This window comes from Thamnophis sirtalis, unplaced genomic scaffold (assembly GCF_051295495.1).
Source record: "Thamnophis sirtalis isolate CommonGarterSnake01/CBP01778 unplaced genomic scaffold, rThaSir2_p1.2 scaffold_1, whole genome shotgun sequence".
In the NCBI taxonomy this organism is placed as follows: Eukaryota; Metazoa; Chordata; class Lepidosauria; order Squamata; family Natricidae; genus Thamnophis; species Thamnophis sirtalis.
In genome coordinates, this window is record NW_028261381.1 from 33,583,706 (window position 1) to 33,600,924 (window position 17,219).

At 36.2% G+C, this 17,219-nt stretch overlaps 1 protein-coding gene across 5 annotated transcripts in view; it reads right to left on the reverse strand.

Annotated features, from left to right (window-relative positions):
* The window catches only part of GALNT13 (polypeptide N-acetylgalactosaminyltransferase 13), a 226,297-nt gene that overhangs the window by 18,428 nt on the left and 190,650 nt on the right, over positions 1–17,219 (reverse strand). For all 5 annotated transcript variants that reach the window (XM_087710428.1, XM_087710435.1, XM_087710413.1 and 2 more), the window contains exons 9-10: positions 9,097–9,236; positions 5,989–6,087 (exon numbers count right to left, since the gene is read on the reverse strand). In XM_087710428.1, the coding sequence (XP_087566554.1) occupies positions 5,989–6,087; positions 9,097–9,236 (239 nt within the window). The remainder of the gene's footprint in view (positions 1–5,988; positions 6,088–9,096; positions 9,237–17,219) is intronic.

The following is a 17,219-nucleotide window of genomic DNA, read 5'->3' on the forward strand; positions in this document are numbered from 1 at the left end:
AGCAATTAAAACATAAAAATAAATTCTGAACACAAGGAGCAGTTATGAGGACAAAAATAAAACACAAATACATTTTTTAAAAGTTCAAACTTTGGGATATTTTAATCACATAAATAAATACTCAAATGTTGTTTGTGAAAAGTTTTATTCTAATGGAGATACAGTTGATGATCTATCTATATATAAACGGAAGTGTGTGTGTGTTTCTGTGTGTATGTGTCTGTGTGTGTGCGCGCGTGTATGTTTCAGCATAACTCTGGAATACCTCGAGCAATTTCAACCAAACTTGGTACACAGATGACCTACTCTCTGGAAAAAAATACTGTGGGGGTAAGACACTCCTAACACCCCTCAGGGTGTGTGTTCTGTTGATACAGCCTTTTGTGTCTTAAAATGGCTTCTACTGTACAGCACAGTGGAGTTGCCAGGGTAACGGCTTTACAGTACTCCACAAGGCGGCTCCCTCTAATAAGGAGGAAAATCCAACATTAGAAATTATGTTTGGTCCGGACATTTTCCCCCTATAAATAAATACCTGGGCAACACCGGGTTATCAGCTAGTATTAAAAAAAATTCAGGGTTTTTCAATTATGTAGATTTAATTTTCATGTATGCCATTGCAGTTTTATTGTTAAATAGATTAATATATTTATAGGTTGACATAGCCTGAGAGACATTTAAGATCTACATCAAAGGCACTTGGTTCAAGTCTTCTAATGGCAATTAACTTGATAAGCAGTCTGTGCCTTAAATGGCCCCTGAAATATGAGGTAATATTACTGCTTATAAGTTCATTTTAGGGATGATAGAATTCAGCCCTGTAAAGCACCTTACAGTGTTATATAAATGTGAAACATAAGTTCTCAAATAGCTTAATTAATCGTGCTATAAATATTAAAAACAGCACATGGCAATTATTAACATGATTCATGCAAATATTACAGGAGAGTTGGATACACTGTTTTTTTTCAGCATAATTTCTGGAGTGCTGGCAGCCATAAAAACCAAATCCTTATTGTATATTTTCCAGAGAAGGGAGAATATATGCTAATACAAGAATTGGACTACACAGTTTCCCTTGCGATTCTGTGTTCTTTCCATTAGTCAGAATGGGCCTAGGAAAATGCCTCTTCCCCCGTGAATAAAGCTGTAGAATGCAACAAGAAGTGAATAGATTTTATTTGGTTTTGTTTCCAGGGCTGTTCTTTGTGTTTGGGTGTTTACTTTTATTTGTAAGCCACCCAAAACCGTTTGCAGTTGGGTGTATTAAAAAAATGTATAAACAAGCATAAATGCATAAATAAAATCCTACTTTCATAAGATCTAATGATGGTGGTTGTTTCTCCAGGAAAAGATACATGAAAATATGCTGAACCTCCTTTGGCTCAACATTTGAAAGTAATAGTCATCTTTGGTGAGTTTTTAGATTTTAAATGTTTACATTTACATACAGAACGTACCATAGATATTGGGGGAAGGAAGGCAAGGGGGACTAAGAAATTAAATGTTTGATATGATGCAATGCTCCACTTGGTGATGCAAAATCTTCTTTGTTATGTACTTGAATGCAATGTTGCAACACAAGGATGAAAGGACACAATTTGTATCATAAGGACACGGTGCACTTTTTATGATTCTGGCATCCTTACACATGCCCCACCCTCTCACCCCAATATGTACTGCACAAGACTGACTTGGAGGAGCAGAAGACATTAGCAGCAGCATTATAGTTGGTTAAATTTGGGCTGTAAAAATGAATAAATGTCAGATGAAATAGACAGTGAGAAAGAAAAGAATGAAAGAGAAGAAAGAAAAGGGTGCAGAGAAGAAAGAAAAGAGTGCATTCTGAAAGAGTGCAGAGAAGAGCAACAAAGATGATTAAGGGCTGGACACTAAAACATATGAAGAACGGTTGCAGGAACTGGGTATGTCTAGTTTGATGAAAAGAAGGACTAGGGGAGACATGATAGCAGTGTTCCAATATTTGAGGGGCTGCCACAAAGAAAGGGGGGGTTTCAACCTGTTCTCCAAAGCACCTGAGGGCAGGACAAGAAGCAATGGATGGAAACTAAGCAAGGAGAGAAGCAACCTAGAACTATGGAGAAATTTCCTGACAGTGAGAACTATTAATTACTGGAACACCTTAATTTCAGAAGTTGTGAAAGCTCCATCAGCTGAGGTTTTTAAGAAAAAATTGGTAAGCCATTTGTTTGAAATGGTGTAAATTCCCCTGCTTGTGTAGGAGGTTGGACTACAAGAGCTTCAATGTCCTTCCAACTCTGTTATTATTAAGTTTTGTTAAGAAAAAACATTATAAAGGGGAGAGGTAGAAATTACTAATTCCAAGCTGCCACTTGATTTGAAGCCAGATCTTGGAAAGAATAAAATTAAGTGAAATTAAAGCAATGCAAGTGGCATCTATTCTAATAATTTACAAGGCTCCCAATTATTATGAATTCACCCCTCAACCAACTTAAAAGTATTCTAATCAAAAGTAAAGGAAAAGTATTCTCTCTTAATTGTTGAAAGCAACCTTTTGCCAATTAACTCCAGAATGCTACCTTTGGCGAAGTGTACAAATTGAATTTGATTGCTTTACCAATTTGAGAATGCATGCAAATCATTCTAAGTTACCAATTAGGTGTATTATAAAGGAAAAAGATTAAAAACAGATTTAATCACAATTTATTGTTAATATTCTAATATTTAGTTACACATGATACAAAGTTCATTATAAAAGAATGTTGCAAAGGCTTATAGTAAACTCCAACTATACATATGTAAACACAGTTTATATAAGCAACTTCTAATAGCATGCAAGAAGGAAAATGCTTTAATTCTTAATTTATCATTCATATATTTTTGGACAATTAAGGGAATAGGAACCCTTTTCACATAAGAGATTTTTTAAATGTATGGAGAAAATATATAGGGTTACTTAATGCCATTTCAGTGATGTTGGCCTATATAAATAAAGGGCTCTTGCATTAATTTAAAATAAGTAACTGAAGTGCAACGGTCAAGTTCATTTGGGAAGGATACTACTACACGCATAAGCCAGATGACTGGATATTCTTTTGAATAAAATATTACATTGTTGATTTTTGAATGTAGTAAGGAAGATATTAATTTCACCTCATGTTTTAATTTACTTAACTGAATATGCCTACTGCACTATCTAAAATTAGTTTTATGAGACACTTGGAATTTAGCCTTTATTAGAAAAAACTTACAGAATTTGTGTATCTGTGAGAGGAGGCAATGTCCTCTATATACTTCTTCTAAAATGTAAATGTGGACATAGGACTATCTTGCTATCATCATAAATTGTGTGACATCATTATGACATATCAATACATTTGCATCAATTTCTATCTTGTTGCTCTACTTCAAGACCCTGCAATCCCTTAAAGTACGTCATTTCTACAAATTATTTTATGTCAGAAATGGCCTTCAAGAGATTACATATTCTTATAAATAACTGGCAAAAGAAATGTCCCAAATAGTTGAATCCAAGGTGAGGGGAAAAAGTTCTTATTAACAGCCAGCTATAATGTAGTTGATAAATGATTTTTTAAAAACAAAAAATTGATTTAATCTTAGTTATAGTGATTCAAAATCAGGGCAGAATGTGCCTGGAAGCTGAAATTAACTAGCTTACAACTGTAAGAAGGTTTATATTTATTATGTTCTTGGCACTAAGAATAAGTCTTCATGTTTAATTTAGAATCAATGATCTATTGACAATGAAATGGTCAGTGAAACGGGGCTTGCTTTTCAGAAGTTGTGGGTGCTCAATCACTGGAGGTTTTAAAGAAGAGACTGACAGCTATTTGTCCAGGATGTGATAGGGTTTCCTGCTTGAGCAGGGGGTTGGACTAGAAGACCTCCAAGGTCCCTTCCAACTCTGTTATTCTTTTCTGTTATTCTCTTAATTGGGAAAGGGGGGGCATTTTTTTTCTTTCCAATTCAACATAAAAATTGTATTGTAGGTCTCTGGATAGTGAGAAAGGTGATTATAAATTTTAATAAATAAATGTAATAAATAAAATAAACAGAAAAGGCAGCAGTGCAATCAGAAAGGGAATGGGTCTCCAGGGCATCAAAGCAGTACTCTGGGCAGATTGTCCATTTCTACTTTTATGATGTGGCATCAAGTCAATATTGACTCTTAACAATCACATAGGTATGGCTGGTCTCGAACCAGGTCTTTCAGATATCCGAATGGTGCACACATCACTGCTGTAATTATCCATACCTTCCTGCTGGTTATCCTCTTTCTTTCTTTTCATTGCTATAGACTTCTCAAGGCAGCCATATCTTCACATATTGTGTTCACAATATAATTTGAGGCTGATCGTTTGTACCTTGAGTTAGAATTCTGGATTAATTTGTTCCATTTTTTGGTTTGGCTACTCATGTATTCTCATGACTCTTATCCAATTCCAAAATCCAAAAGCAGTGATTCTCTTTCTCTCCTCATCCTTCAAAGTTCAACTTTCATTTCCGTAGAGTGTCACAAGTAAAAACACTGCCTGCATGATTCTCATTTTTATAGACACATCATAGCACCAGAATATTTTTCCCAAGGCCTTCACTATACACCCGTAAGAAATAACCTGCATATTTCTTGACTGCTAGTGCCTTTACTATTAATAGTTGATCTTAAAAGGACGACATTATCCATTACATCAATATCTTCTTTGTCAGTACTAAGACTGGGTGCTACACCTGCTCTCATTAGTTTGGTCGTCTTCATTTTAATCGCGTCCCATTTTTTTTTCATTGTGCTCCTTGACTTTCATTACTAGAGCTTGCAGATCATTTGCATTTCAGCTATCAAAGTAGTGTCATCAGTGCAAGCTTATGTTTCTTCCTCTAATTTTAACACTATGCTAATCTTGCAGTTCAATCACACACACACACACACACACACCAATATTTTCTCAGCCTATAGATTGAATAAAGGAGAAGAGAGGATACGGTCTTATCTCACTTTTATCCTGACCAGGAGCCTGTCTGTTTTGCCACATTCCATCCAGACTGTGATATCCTGTCCTGTGTTTAGAGTTCACATAAAAGATTCCCATATTTGTTAAGGACATTTCACCACTTGGCCTGCTCATCGCACTAAAATACTTTTATACAGTCAATGAAGCTTTTGACATCTACTTTCACTGAATTTGAAGTTGTGGGAAATCAAATACTGGTAAATTTAAAGTGAAATTAAGCTTTAGTTCTAAAGCAAAAATGCCAATGTTGAGTTAATTCCCTTTAAAACAATGGAAGAAAACCTCTCTGTACAATTCTTTTTTACTCCATTTCCTGTAATCTGTTATATATGGCCTAGAATTTGCACTTTTGTCTGAGAACTATCAAAATATAGTAGGAATAATGGGATTGCATTTGTCTAAGAAAAATGGGGACAATTACTTACTTTGTTCACTCAAGACGTAATATATCTTAAATCAAAGTCCAGCATAATATAGCACAATATAGGACAAGCTTGTAATATAATTGGTGGAATATCAATGAAGCTTCAAACTGCTTAAACAGATAATTCATGAGTGTTTTTTGTTTTTTTACCAAATTTGATTTTATTTTATGTTGATTCGCTTAGGAAAATAAGTATTATCTAAGCATTCAAATTTTGGGACAAAAATGGATCCATGCCATGTTTGAAACTATTCAAGTTCTAATGGAACAAAACTTAAAATGTTTAAAGTGTTCTAAGATAGGAACAATGAAACAACGAAAGAACAGCTTCATAGCAACTCTATCTGTAATGCACACAACCTCAAATATTCTTTTTTAAAATAAACTTAGTTTTTCCTATCCCTTACATGTGCATAGTTTCGACACACAGGTACAAAAGGACAGAAGCTGTTATTGTGATATTGTAATGTTTATTTTGTCATTCTCCCTGCTCCAACATTAATGTCTATATCAATGTGCAAAGCCTTAGAAATAATAAATAGGGTAGTTTACCTGATTTCCTCCCATGCCATGACAATTGAATATGCCTACTTTTTCATTTTCCTTACGCCCCATGTTGTCTAAACATTGGTTTGTCTCAACATTTCTGATCTGTGGAGAAAAATAAAACCAAGTACATTTCATAATCATTATTACAAGATTTATAGTTAAGGAGAAAAAATAGCAGGAATGTAATGGTTTTTGAAATTATGTAAAATTTAGGATCATGCCAAATTACACAAACATGCTTATGCTAAAACTCATAACTCAGTATGAGTTAGTCTCCAGCAAGTGTGTCTACTCAGTGCCATGAGATGCCCTAGGAACCAGACACATGTTATTTGTAAATAAAATAGTAAGTTGTGTTAACTGGAGTTTTGTCTAAAAAACAGCACCACCATTTTTATTCGTGCAGAAGAGATAATTTCTATGAAAACTATGCTTTCCAAAGTTCCGCTTTTGGAAAGTGACACTCCTAGATCAGAGGTGGGTTCCGGCTGCCGCTACTGCCAGTTTGCTCAGGGACGCACTGTGCGCAGGCTTGATGTGCGCTATGCGTGCATGCACAGTACTACAAAAAATGCTTCTGCGTGTGGCGCCCCCGAGAGAACCAGATTGGGGGCGTGGCAGGCTGAGTTACTACCTACTTGACCGAACCGGGCCGAACTGGTAGGAACCCCTCTCTGTCCTAGATAGCTTTCAATGAAAGATAACAAAAATAATGTACATTGAGCCCTATGTTAGTACTTATGTTACTTGCAAAAACAAAACTCTATTTGTTTCCCAGCCTTATATTTTAGAAGACCTTCACAACATTATCCTTGAAGAAAAGCTTCAGATCATATGAGCAACATTATCAATACAAACGAAATCTTTGCTAGATATTTCAGCCTGGAAAACATCTTATAGGTAATGCTGTTTCTTTTTGTGAAAAACAATTAAAGATTTTTTTGTACTCAATGCTGAGAAGCAGGCCCATTACAAAGCTAAAAATGCTTAAGACAATTAAGGTGGATAATTTTTTAAACTGAGAAAATTGGTAAACAGATAAAGGTAATGGATAGGCTATGGAATTTTGTGTAGATCATTGCTACTATCCTTCCTTGGGAAGCTTGCCAAGACTTCATTAATTCCAATTCTCCACACAATTGCTTCTTACTTATATATCCTATCTTCTAAAGACACTGCAAGGTAATCCTTGCGAGTAATCCTCAGTTGCTGACCGTTTGCTTAGCATCCATTCAAATTTAAATTTACAACAGTATTGAAAATAGAGACTTATGACTGGTCCTCAAAGTGGATGCTGTCACAGCATCCATGGTCATATGATTGCCATTTGTAACCATCCCAGCCTGCTTCAGATAAATGTAGTGAATGGCGAAGCTGGCAGGAAGTAGCAAAGTCAATGGGGAAGCTGACAGGATGTTGCAAGTTGAAGTCATATGACTTGGCAAAAGGGACACATTTACGTTGGTTGCAGCATCCCATGGTCACATGATCACTATTTGCAACCTTCACAGGGAGCTTCTAACAAGCAAAATCAATGTGGAAGCCGACCGGGATTTGCAAGTTGCAATCCTATGACACCACGTTTAATGACCTAAACCAGGGGTCGGCAACCTTAAACACTCAAAGAGCCACTTGGACCTGTTTCCCACAGAAAAGAAAACACTGGAAGCCACAAAACCCTTCCCGTGCCTAACTATTTCCTGAACACCCACAAAACTAGCAAATGTAGTTGAATTAAAGGTGCTGTTTCTTCTGAAACTTTTCTTTTCTTGGATTTATCCATGGTTGGCCTACTGGGGGTTGAAAAGCTCAATAAATTGCGTGCTGGCAGGTTTCACACATTGTCGGTTATGACACATATTTTGAGCGACAGGGAGCCACAGCAGAGGGATGAAAGAGCCACATGTGGCTCCAGGGCTAAGGGTTGCTGACACCTGACCTACACTGATTTGCCTAATAACCCGCCGTCAGAACTGATGGAACTGACCTTGTAAGTTGGTGCAATCATATGATATTGTGCTTAACAATTGTCACTTAGCAATGGACCTAACAGTCCCAATTATGGTTGGTAATTGATGACTACCTGTAAAAATGGCTAGTCTGGCAAGTAAGGTTATGTAAGTAGATACAGGTGGAAAATTATCTTTCAATTTTTTTGCTCAGAACTCTTTCAAGGTACACCATCCCAGTGTTGTCCTTCCATTTGCTCAGACGTTAGACCACATCAATTTATTCAACATTACATGGTGTTTTTTGTGTGGTTGTAGCTCTAAGACTAAAGCCTGTTTTACATTTACAGTTGCATTCTTTTAGCAACTGTAATTGGCAGATTATAATGACCATCCTTTTATGAATATGGAGAAAAACTCTGGAATTTTTTATGCAGTTGAAAATGTCTATTTCAAATAGCAGCCACTGAGAAGAGAATCACATGAAATTTCTTTTAAATGTGAGTATGTTAAATAGGGAGCGTAAACTCAGTCTTAAAGTCAGATATCATATTTTGCTCCACTTCTTTCATTGACGGTAATGAACGAGTTCCAAGTTCTCTCGTGAAATGTCTATTAAATAAAATGTGAATACATATTCAGGCTACCCACTCCAAACATTTTTTAAAAAATAGATATTAAGATACCTAATGTCTGAACTGTAGGCAGTTTTCTGCCTAATCATGTGGACAATCCTTTTTATGAATCTGGACTTCAATGATTAGCTTTTTAGTAAAACAGAGCTAAAAGAATATAAAAAGAGATATTTATTTCTTAGGGGAAAAAATAGCACTTGATCAGGATTTGTTTATTAAGTAAAAAATGGGCAAGCTTCATTAAACTAAGGACTTCCTTCCAGCAGCTTTAAGATTTCATGCTTCATAATTTTCATTTCTGAATGTCAAAAATATATAAATCGAGTAAAATGGTAATTATTATATGATAATGCTCTAGAAGATCTAGATGCTAACCAGACTGGTTTTAATTCTTGCTTTAAAAATTAATGTGAATGTTCTCAGTATAAATTGGGTATAAATTCAGGCCTAAATTAAATTACTTATCTGAGATATTTTTCATTAAAAAAAACACATTCTTATGCAATAACCCCCCCTCCCCTTCTTACCTCTCCAAGGGAGTAATAACGACGTGGAATCTGAGAATCTGGATACACATTTTCTAGGTACCATGAAAATGGTTTACATTTCAAATTTTCTCTCAATGCTTTTCTGACTGATACATCTCCGTAATCCACTTTGACAACTCCTATATTGTTAGGGGAGGAAAAAGAATATTCAATATCCTTTTAAACAGATCAAAGATACAGTTTTAACACTTAATTATATACATTTTACAATAAACTATAAACATTACCTCTAAGTCAGTAAGGCATAAAGAATATACATAATGCTCTCTTCTTACACTGTCATGCTCAAATATTGCTCAAATATTTTGTTATATTTATATACCATCAGCAGTTCAATGTAATACATATAGCACTCCCTTCTCCAACTTTCTCAATGGCTAGAATTCTGTGAGCTTAGTGAGTCTGAGAAAGAATGACTGCCTCTAAGTTACTCAGTGAGCCTCTTTGTATGAGAGTTCAGATAGTCCTCATTTAGTGACTGCAATTGGGACTGGCAACTTGATGATTAAACAAAGTGGTTGCTAAATGAAAAATAATGTGACCATGACTATGCGTACGGTTTTACTTCAGCTTTCCTTTGTTATTGTTAATCAAGTGTGAGAAGTATTAGGGTTAAGTTTCCAGAATTCAACTCACAAGGAAAATGAAAAAAATGGACAAATCTTATAGCCATTCCCTCCTCCCCCCCATTCTCTTGTCCTTTGAAATGATCACCCCAGACCTATGATGATTAACAACAAAGGAATTAATATTTGTACTACTAATATTTGTTTAGTAGCCCTGAAAGAGAGAAGTTATAAACAGGGAAATATGGATCAATGAAACTAACTCAAATTTCATAGTTCTTCAAGAGTTAAAATTTTCGCCCATCCCTCATGACATACAAACATCTATTGCTGCATCCTGATGCTCTGGAGTGCCTGCCCCCCATGGTACAACCCCACCCACCCCAGCTTGCTCTCCTGTGGTCCTATAGTTATAATGACACTTAGGATTGTACGACCCCTGTTGCTAAGAAATATAGTCATGTGTTTCTGTGTTTTGCAACTGTTTTACATCACTTTGAGGTGGAAATTCCACTCCGAATTGCCATTGTAACCTGACTAACTGCTTTCTGGTATTGCCTGCCTGCCTGCCTATCATCCATCCATCCATCCATCCATCCATCCATCCATCCATCCATCCATCCATCCCTCCCTCCCTCCCTCCCTCCCTATCTCTCTCTCTCTCTCTCTGTCTGTCTATCTGTCTACCTACCTACCTACCTAATCTATCTCCTTATTTGAAAATGCGTTACAGAACTGGAATATAGCAATATTTCATCCTCTACATCAGTGGTTCCCAAACTTTTTTAGTCCACCGCCCCCTTGGTGCTACAAACTGATCCTCAGTGCCCCCCACCCAGTGGTATCAACACTAGCTTTGCAACTAACACCTTCCAAACCATTTGCATAGTCTTTAAGATTTGGTGGTCTAAATATCAAAAACAGTTGACTTACATCACACATCTAAGCAAAACTGAAGTACAATCTATTTTTCCTTTTTTTTAAAAAAAAATGTCAATTTTAAGATTTGTATTATTGTTTTCATCCAGTCCCCATCCAAAAATGGCAAGAAACTCTGGTGACATTTTTTTAAAGCAACCATGGATAGAGAATTGCTCATACTTACCTTAATATTATTGGCCAAGTTTCTTATTGGCTATGCTAACCAAGAGGTGCTCTGGTCATTGTTAACCCTGCTGCAAAATTTATGTGTGCACATACCCACACATACAAAGGCATACAATATAATCTTATCTCCTTCAGATTGCCAATTATTTTGCATAACACAGACATTCTGCCTTTAAATGCTTACGTGGTTTCAATGGCTAAACTTCTGCTCGCCGAACCAACTATTCAAAACCAGTAATTCCGCAAGGAGAAAGGATAGGAATGGGGATATTTCAAAAACTAAACACATATCCTAAAAGAAAATCCATGAACAGCATTGAGTGGAGCTTTTATAAGCTTTAGAATAAATGAGCTGGAAGGGACTTTGGAGGTCTTCTGGTCCAGCCCCCCGAGGTCTTCAAACTTGGCAACTTTAAGACTTTAACTTTAATGACGTACTGTCCTACGTGTTAAATGTTTGTCCCCCCCCCCTCTTTTTGAGTTGTAAGCCGCCCTGAGTCCCCCCAGGGAAAAGGGCGGCATATAAATAAACTTCTCAAATCTCAAATCTCACTTGTGGACTTCAACTCCCAGAATTCTCCAGACAGCTAAGCTGGAGAATTGTGGGAGTTGAAGTCCACAAGACTTAAAGTTGCCAAGTTTGGGGACTTGTGACCTATACTATAGTAGTATATACATATAGTATACTGTACCTATATCAAAGAAAGCTCCTGTGAATTTAACAACACCCGTATTTCCAAGGCTAGAAATGGAAGATTGCAATGCGAGCTCCCTCCTGCTGGTAATCCAAAGCTCCCTAACCAAAATCCACACCACCAAAAGGGAGCGACCGCACTTCCGCTCATCACCCCCTCCCCCCAGTTACTTTTACCCAGCAGCGTCTCCGTGCAAAGGAAAAGGATGGCATGAAATATGTGACTGTTTTTTAAACCAGTGGCAAAGAGCTCTCTCGCAAGCTCAACTAGAATTCGATTGGTGGGGTTTTTTCCCCCCCTAACAACACCGTGCACGATCTCCCCGCCCATTGACCGTTAAAAAAAACCCTTTTACAAGCCAAGCCGGTTGGCTAAGATGCTGGTGGTGTTGGGGGGTGGGTGATTGAAGCGGAGCACGCCCCTCTCCTGGGAGGAAGGCGGTGATTGGAGGGGAGGGTGGTGACGTTGCTTAAAGGGAAGCCCACAGCTATTTCCAGGTCTGTTTGGGTAATTTCGTCCTTCTGCCCACACCGATGGGTTTTAAACAGTCCATCTTCTGCTCAGCAAGTTTCTCCTTTCCATCTGAGAATGAGCTAAGGGGAAGTTACAAACCTAGGGGCGACGCCCTCTGCAGCCAACACAATACACAATCTTTTTTTCCTCGCCCTCTTAGCGCCCCCCTGCTGCCACCCCTTGCCTCTTAGCGCCCCCCCTAAGTCATTCCAGGGGGTGGTACTGCCCACTTTGGGAACCACTGCTCTATATCAAGCATTGCTAGCATAATTGATTATGATAATTAAGTTGTAATTCTGTTATGATCATTTACACAGGTAGTCATTTAATCACTGGTTGCTTAGCAACCATTCAAAGTTAAGACAGACTTCCCAGAGCTATTTACAGTCCCACACCCCAGTCACATGATTGCATTATAGGTACTTGCCAACTGGCTTGCATTTATGGCCATTTGCAGTGTCCCATGGTCCCATGACTGCATTTTGATGAGTTTTGCCAGTTTTTACCATTTACTTGGGATTCCCAGCAGAAACCCTCTTGTTTGCTTATTGATCACCACAAAAAAAACACTTTGTATAATCAGGTGCAGTTACATGGTGACCCACTTAATGACTGCCATATTTTACGATCATAATTTCGTGTCAATTATAGTTGTAAGTTAAGGATTACCTGTATATATCTCAATAGACTAATTTTCTGACAAAATAATTGTGATCCCTGATTTTTAAAAAATATGATCTAAATTTTTATATATTTATACATATAGTTGCAGTTTTCACATTAATAATTGACCTCAGTGATACAAGAGTTTTTTTAAAAATATATTCAGATATCTGCAGATATTTGAAGGCTATCAAAAACCAGAGAATTATATCAATGAGTCAGACATATTGTGTTCCAATGTGAACCCAATTGTTTGGAGGGAAGATTTATTTTCGACAACTTCTATGTGATCCAGAATGAATGAGTGAGTGAGTGAGTGAATGAATGAATGAATGCCCCATCTGCATGTGTATGCTAAAAGAATAACCAGAGAAAGGTAAATGCAAAGTCTTGATGACCTTGTTTGACATAATTCGGTAATTTCAAAGCAGACTTATTTTTGTCAATAAGAAATATAATGAATGCAATGGCAATTTATGATGATCCAAGATCAAATATACTGAAATTGTGTATTAATAATGGTCCTACCTAAGCTTTAATCTCAACAAGATAAAGAGAGCAGACCAAGATGTCTCCAGACAGAAAAATAAAATACTCTACTTATAAAATGAAGAAACTGGAAGTGAGAAGAGGAATGAATGATGAGGTAAAAAGATAACTAGAGTAGAACTTTGTGCATTTAGTTTTCTACCTGGAGAATTTTTTAATTCTCTGCCTTCTGAATCTGATTCTCAGAATCTCAAGCTTATTTTACCCAAGTATAATCAGATTTGTTTTTAAAAAAATCCTGAATTATGAGCTGACTGAAAGGCAGACCTGAAGCATGAAGTTTGGAGGGAAAAGAAAGGAAAATTTAATAGTACTGTAATCCTTTTCTGTAACTTAAATATTTTTAATTATTTCAAATATTTACAACTGTATACATAACAAAGGAAAAATAATACAAGTTGTACTTGTAAAAAGATGCAAGAACATAAAGAAGAGAACAATGGGGGAAAGAAGCAAAATAACAATAAAATGTGGATTAATAATCAATAAAACTAAAATACCTTATGACTAACACATTCTAGTATATCATTAGAATCTTATATAATGTAACTATGTTTTTATGTTTACCCTTAGTATCCAGCAGATGGAACTGTTTTCTCATAGAAAGCCAATCTCTAGAAACACAAGAGGTTTTTATGATATTTGGGCATAAATTAGTTCTCAACAAGAAATTACATCTATTTTCATATCTAAGTTTCGAATAGTGAGTATTTTGATTTTTTTTAAGTTGAATTATATAGATGCATAAAATTAAATATTTCTCTATTTTTTCCCCAAAACTTTTGTTCCAGGATATACATGATCATTTAAAATTTGGAGATAAAGCTTCATAAATATTATTCATCCTAAATAATTTAATAGTAAGTGCTGAAAGAAACATTTAATTAATCAAAGGGAGTAGTAGAGGTAGGAGCTTTGCAGTAGACAACTCATTAAATGTTAAAATGAGGGTATTTAGCAACCAATTCCTATAGAAAGGTTTGTGTGACAGTACCCTGTTTCCCTGAAAATAAGACCTCCCCTGATAATAAGCCCAATCGGGCTTTTGAACGCATGTGCTAAAATAAGCCCTCCCCCGAAAATAAGCCCTTCCCAAAAATATCGCAACAGAGCAGCGGCCATGAGGTGACCACGCTCACAGTCTCCTGCACCTCAAAAATAATAAGACCTTCCCAAAAATAAGGCCAAAAGAAAGGGTTCAAAAGAAAATAAGACCCTCTCTTATTTTCAGGGAAACATGATAGTTGTTTCATCTTAATTAATGATTTTGTTGTTCTCTTGTTTGCACAGAATCTAACCCTCCACACTAGGAAATACCTCTTTCCACAGCAGCCAAACAATAATGCCAGCTCTTGTATGGCTCCCCCAACTTGAAGTTTGACTCCAATCTCAATGTTAATATAATCACTGTTATTAAAACTATTAAAAATACTACACGTCTTCATTTCCAAAATCACAAGCAATTGTTTTGATGTATTGAAAAAGCCTTTAGGTCTTCACAAACCCAATAGTTTCATAGGCATACCATTATCTCCTAATTATTAATGGCCTCACTTATTTTTTATGACATGGAACGCCCTGTTCTGTAATTTTTGGTATTAAATCAAAGCAGACATGTCAAAATCATTCATGAATATGTAGGCTTGTGACAAACTAGGGGTGAAGAGAAATGTTTGAAGAATAGTTTCCAGGCAAAAAATAACTTCCATCATTGCTTCTTAAGTAGTTACCTGAATCAACTTCGAAATATTTCAAATTTATTCTACTCACTAGATGTTCTCTAGTCAATAAGGAAAAGAATATATAGAACCTCAGAAGGATTGATGTAAGAATACATATTTTTACTATATTTTCAGGCACCCTACCCCAGAAACTAAGAAACATTTACTTCTTCAGTACAGTTTCACTGCAGTTTCAAGTCCCAAGATTATGAGTTCCAGGAGAACATTGCCTTTGACCCAGGCAGTCTTCCTATGGGTAGCAAAACCATCTACATATATATGTAAATATTATAACTAAATGACAGAAATAAAATATAAAAGAACAATTACAGAGGGTTTCTTTTTACAATCATAAGTTAAGAGTACAAAATATGCCTCTTTTAATACCAGCAGAAAATAAAAATCCTCAATTTAATATCCTGCAGTTGTCTAGAATTACTTCCCGTGGTTTGTAAGAATTCTATCCTGTTTCTCTTTAATGCCATATGTATTTACCCTGTGTCTGCTAATCTCCAATAACTACATTCTCTGTGGGAATCTTATCCACAAAACAAAAAGTCTATCCAGTTACATCAAAAGACTTCAGTAATTCTCCTTTCAAGAAGAAAAAAGGACTCCAGCTTAAGTATTTGGGATCTGAGATCAGAGAATCTTCTTGTTAAATGTGATTGGGCAAAAATTGATTTGACATAACTGTACAATTATGCTACTTTGGCTCATTGAAACAAGGAAAAAGCTAGCATTGATTTAATTCCAGAATAATCCTTATTATTCCATCTGGCTAACATAAATGAGACTTTATTAAAATATGATGTGCTTTTAACATTGTAACTTATGTTTTATTCTGGACCAATGGATTCAAAACTAGTTTTTAAAATAAGAAGCATATGTGTATTTGTGTGTGCATACATCGGGGAGGTGGTGGGGAAATAATATATTATTATCTCTGCTACATTTATACCCCCTAACATCCACACTGACATGAAAATCAGAAATAATCCATTGCTCTACAGCATGGCTGTCAAATTCCCGGCCCATGAGCCGGATGCGTCACGCGCTGGCCACGCCTACGCCTGGTTTAGCAAAGGGGGGAAAAGTCCAGATACATCACATGACACCACTGTGACATGAGTTTGACACTCCTGCTCTGCAGGTTTCCTTGACTTATGAACACAACTGTGAGCAGAATTTTTGTCACTAAGCAAAGTAGTTACGTGAGTCACACTTGATCTTATGGCATCTTTTGTCATGGCTGTTAAAGCCTATCACTGCAGTTGTTAAGTGAATTACACAATCGTTAAGCAAATCCAGTTTCCCTTATTGACTGATTGTTGGAAAATGGGAAGGTCACAATCACTGATCACATGACCTTGGGACATTGCAACTGTCCTAAATACATGCCAGTTGCCAAGTGCCCAAATTTTGATCATGTGACCATGTCGGTGCTGTGATGGTTGTTAAGTGCAAGGCCTGGTTGTAATAATGATACCAGAATAAAGTGACGCACATCAACACATGTCACAAACAGAAATGCTTTTCGCTTTAATACATTTTGGCTATGTGGTTCCATGTATTTTTGTGTGTCTGTGTATATTTTTAAAAATCTTATAATGCTACAAAACATTTTCAGCAGTATTACAAGATTTTAAAAATGCACACACGCATACATGGAACCACATAGCCAAAATAAATTAAGGGAGGCTGCCAGGAAGAAATATATTTAAAGATGCGTCAAATTGCTTGAAAGATTTTCTATGCCCAGTTGCTATTTTATGAACTATTGTGTTGATAAATTATTATTCTGTTTCATTAAACCTTCCTAACATGAGGAGCAAGAGAAAGATAACATGTTCCATTTTCAAATTCAATCTTTTTTTTTGGGGGGGGGGGTCAGCTTCTCCTGCTATACCAAACTGAATTCCTTTTCCACATTTAATTGGGTTGAAAGAAATAAAAAGAACACATATAAGAAATGGAAAGAGGGAAAAGTTAGGCAGATATTTGAGCCTGCAGTGGGATTTAGTTTTCAATGATTTCCATATGCACAATTAGGAGAAAGATTTAAGGTAGATAACAGGACATTTGGAATTGAGCAGCAGAAAAAATAATTTGAAGTTGAACTGCAGTATGTACAAAAAAATGAACATGTAATTGAAATGTATGAAGCTTTATTGAAGTTTGAAACAGAACAAGGGAAAGACTGCATGATAAAATAGACTAAGAATACAGTATACTGTTGGAACTGTAAAAAAATACACGGTTAAAGGAGTGACATTTACATTATGTTA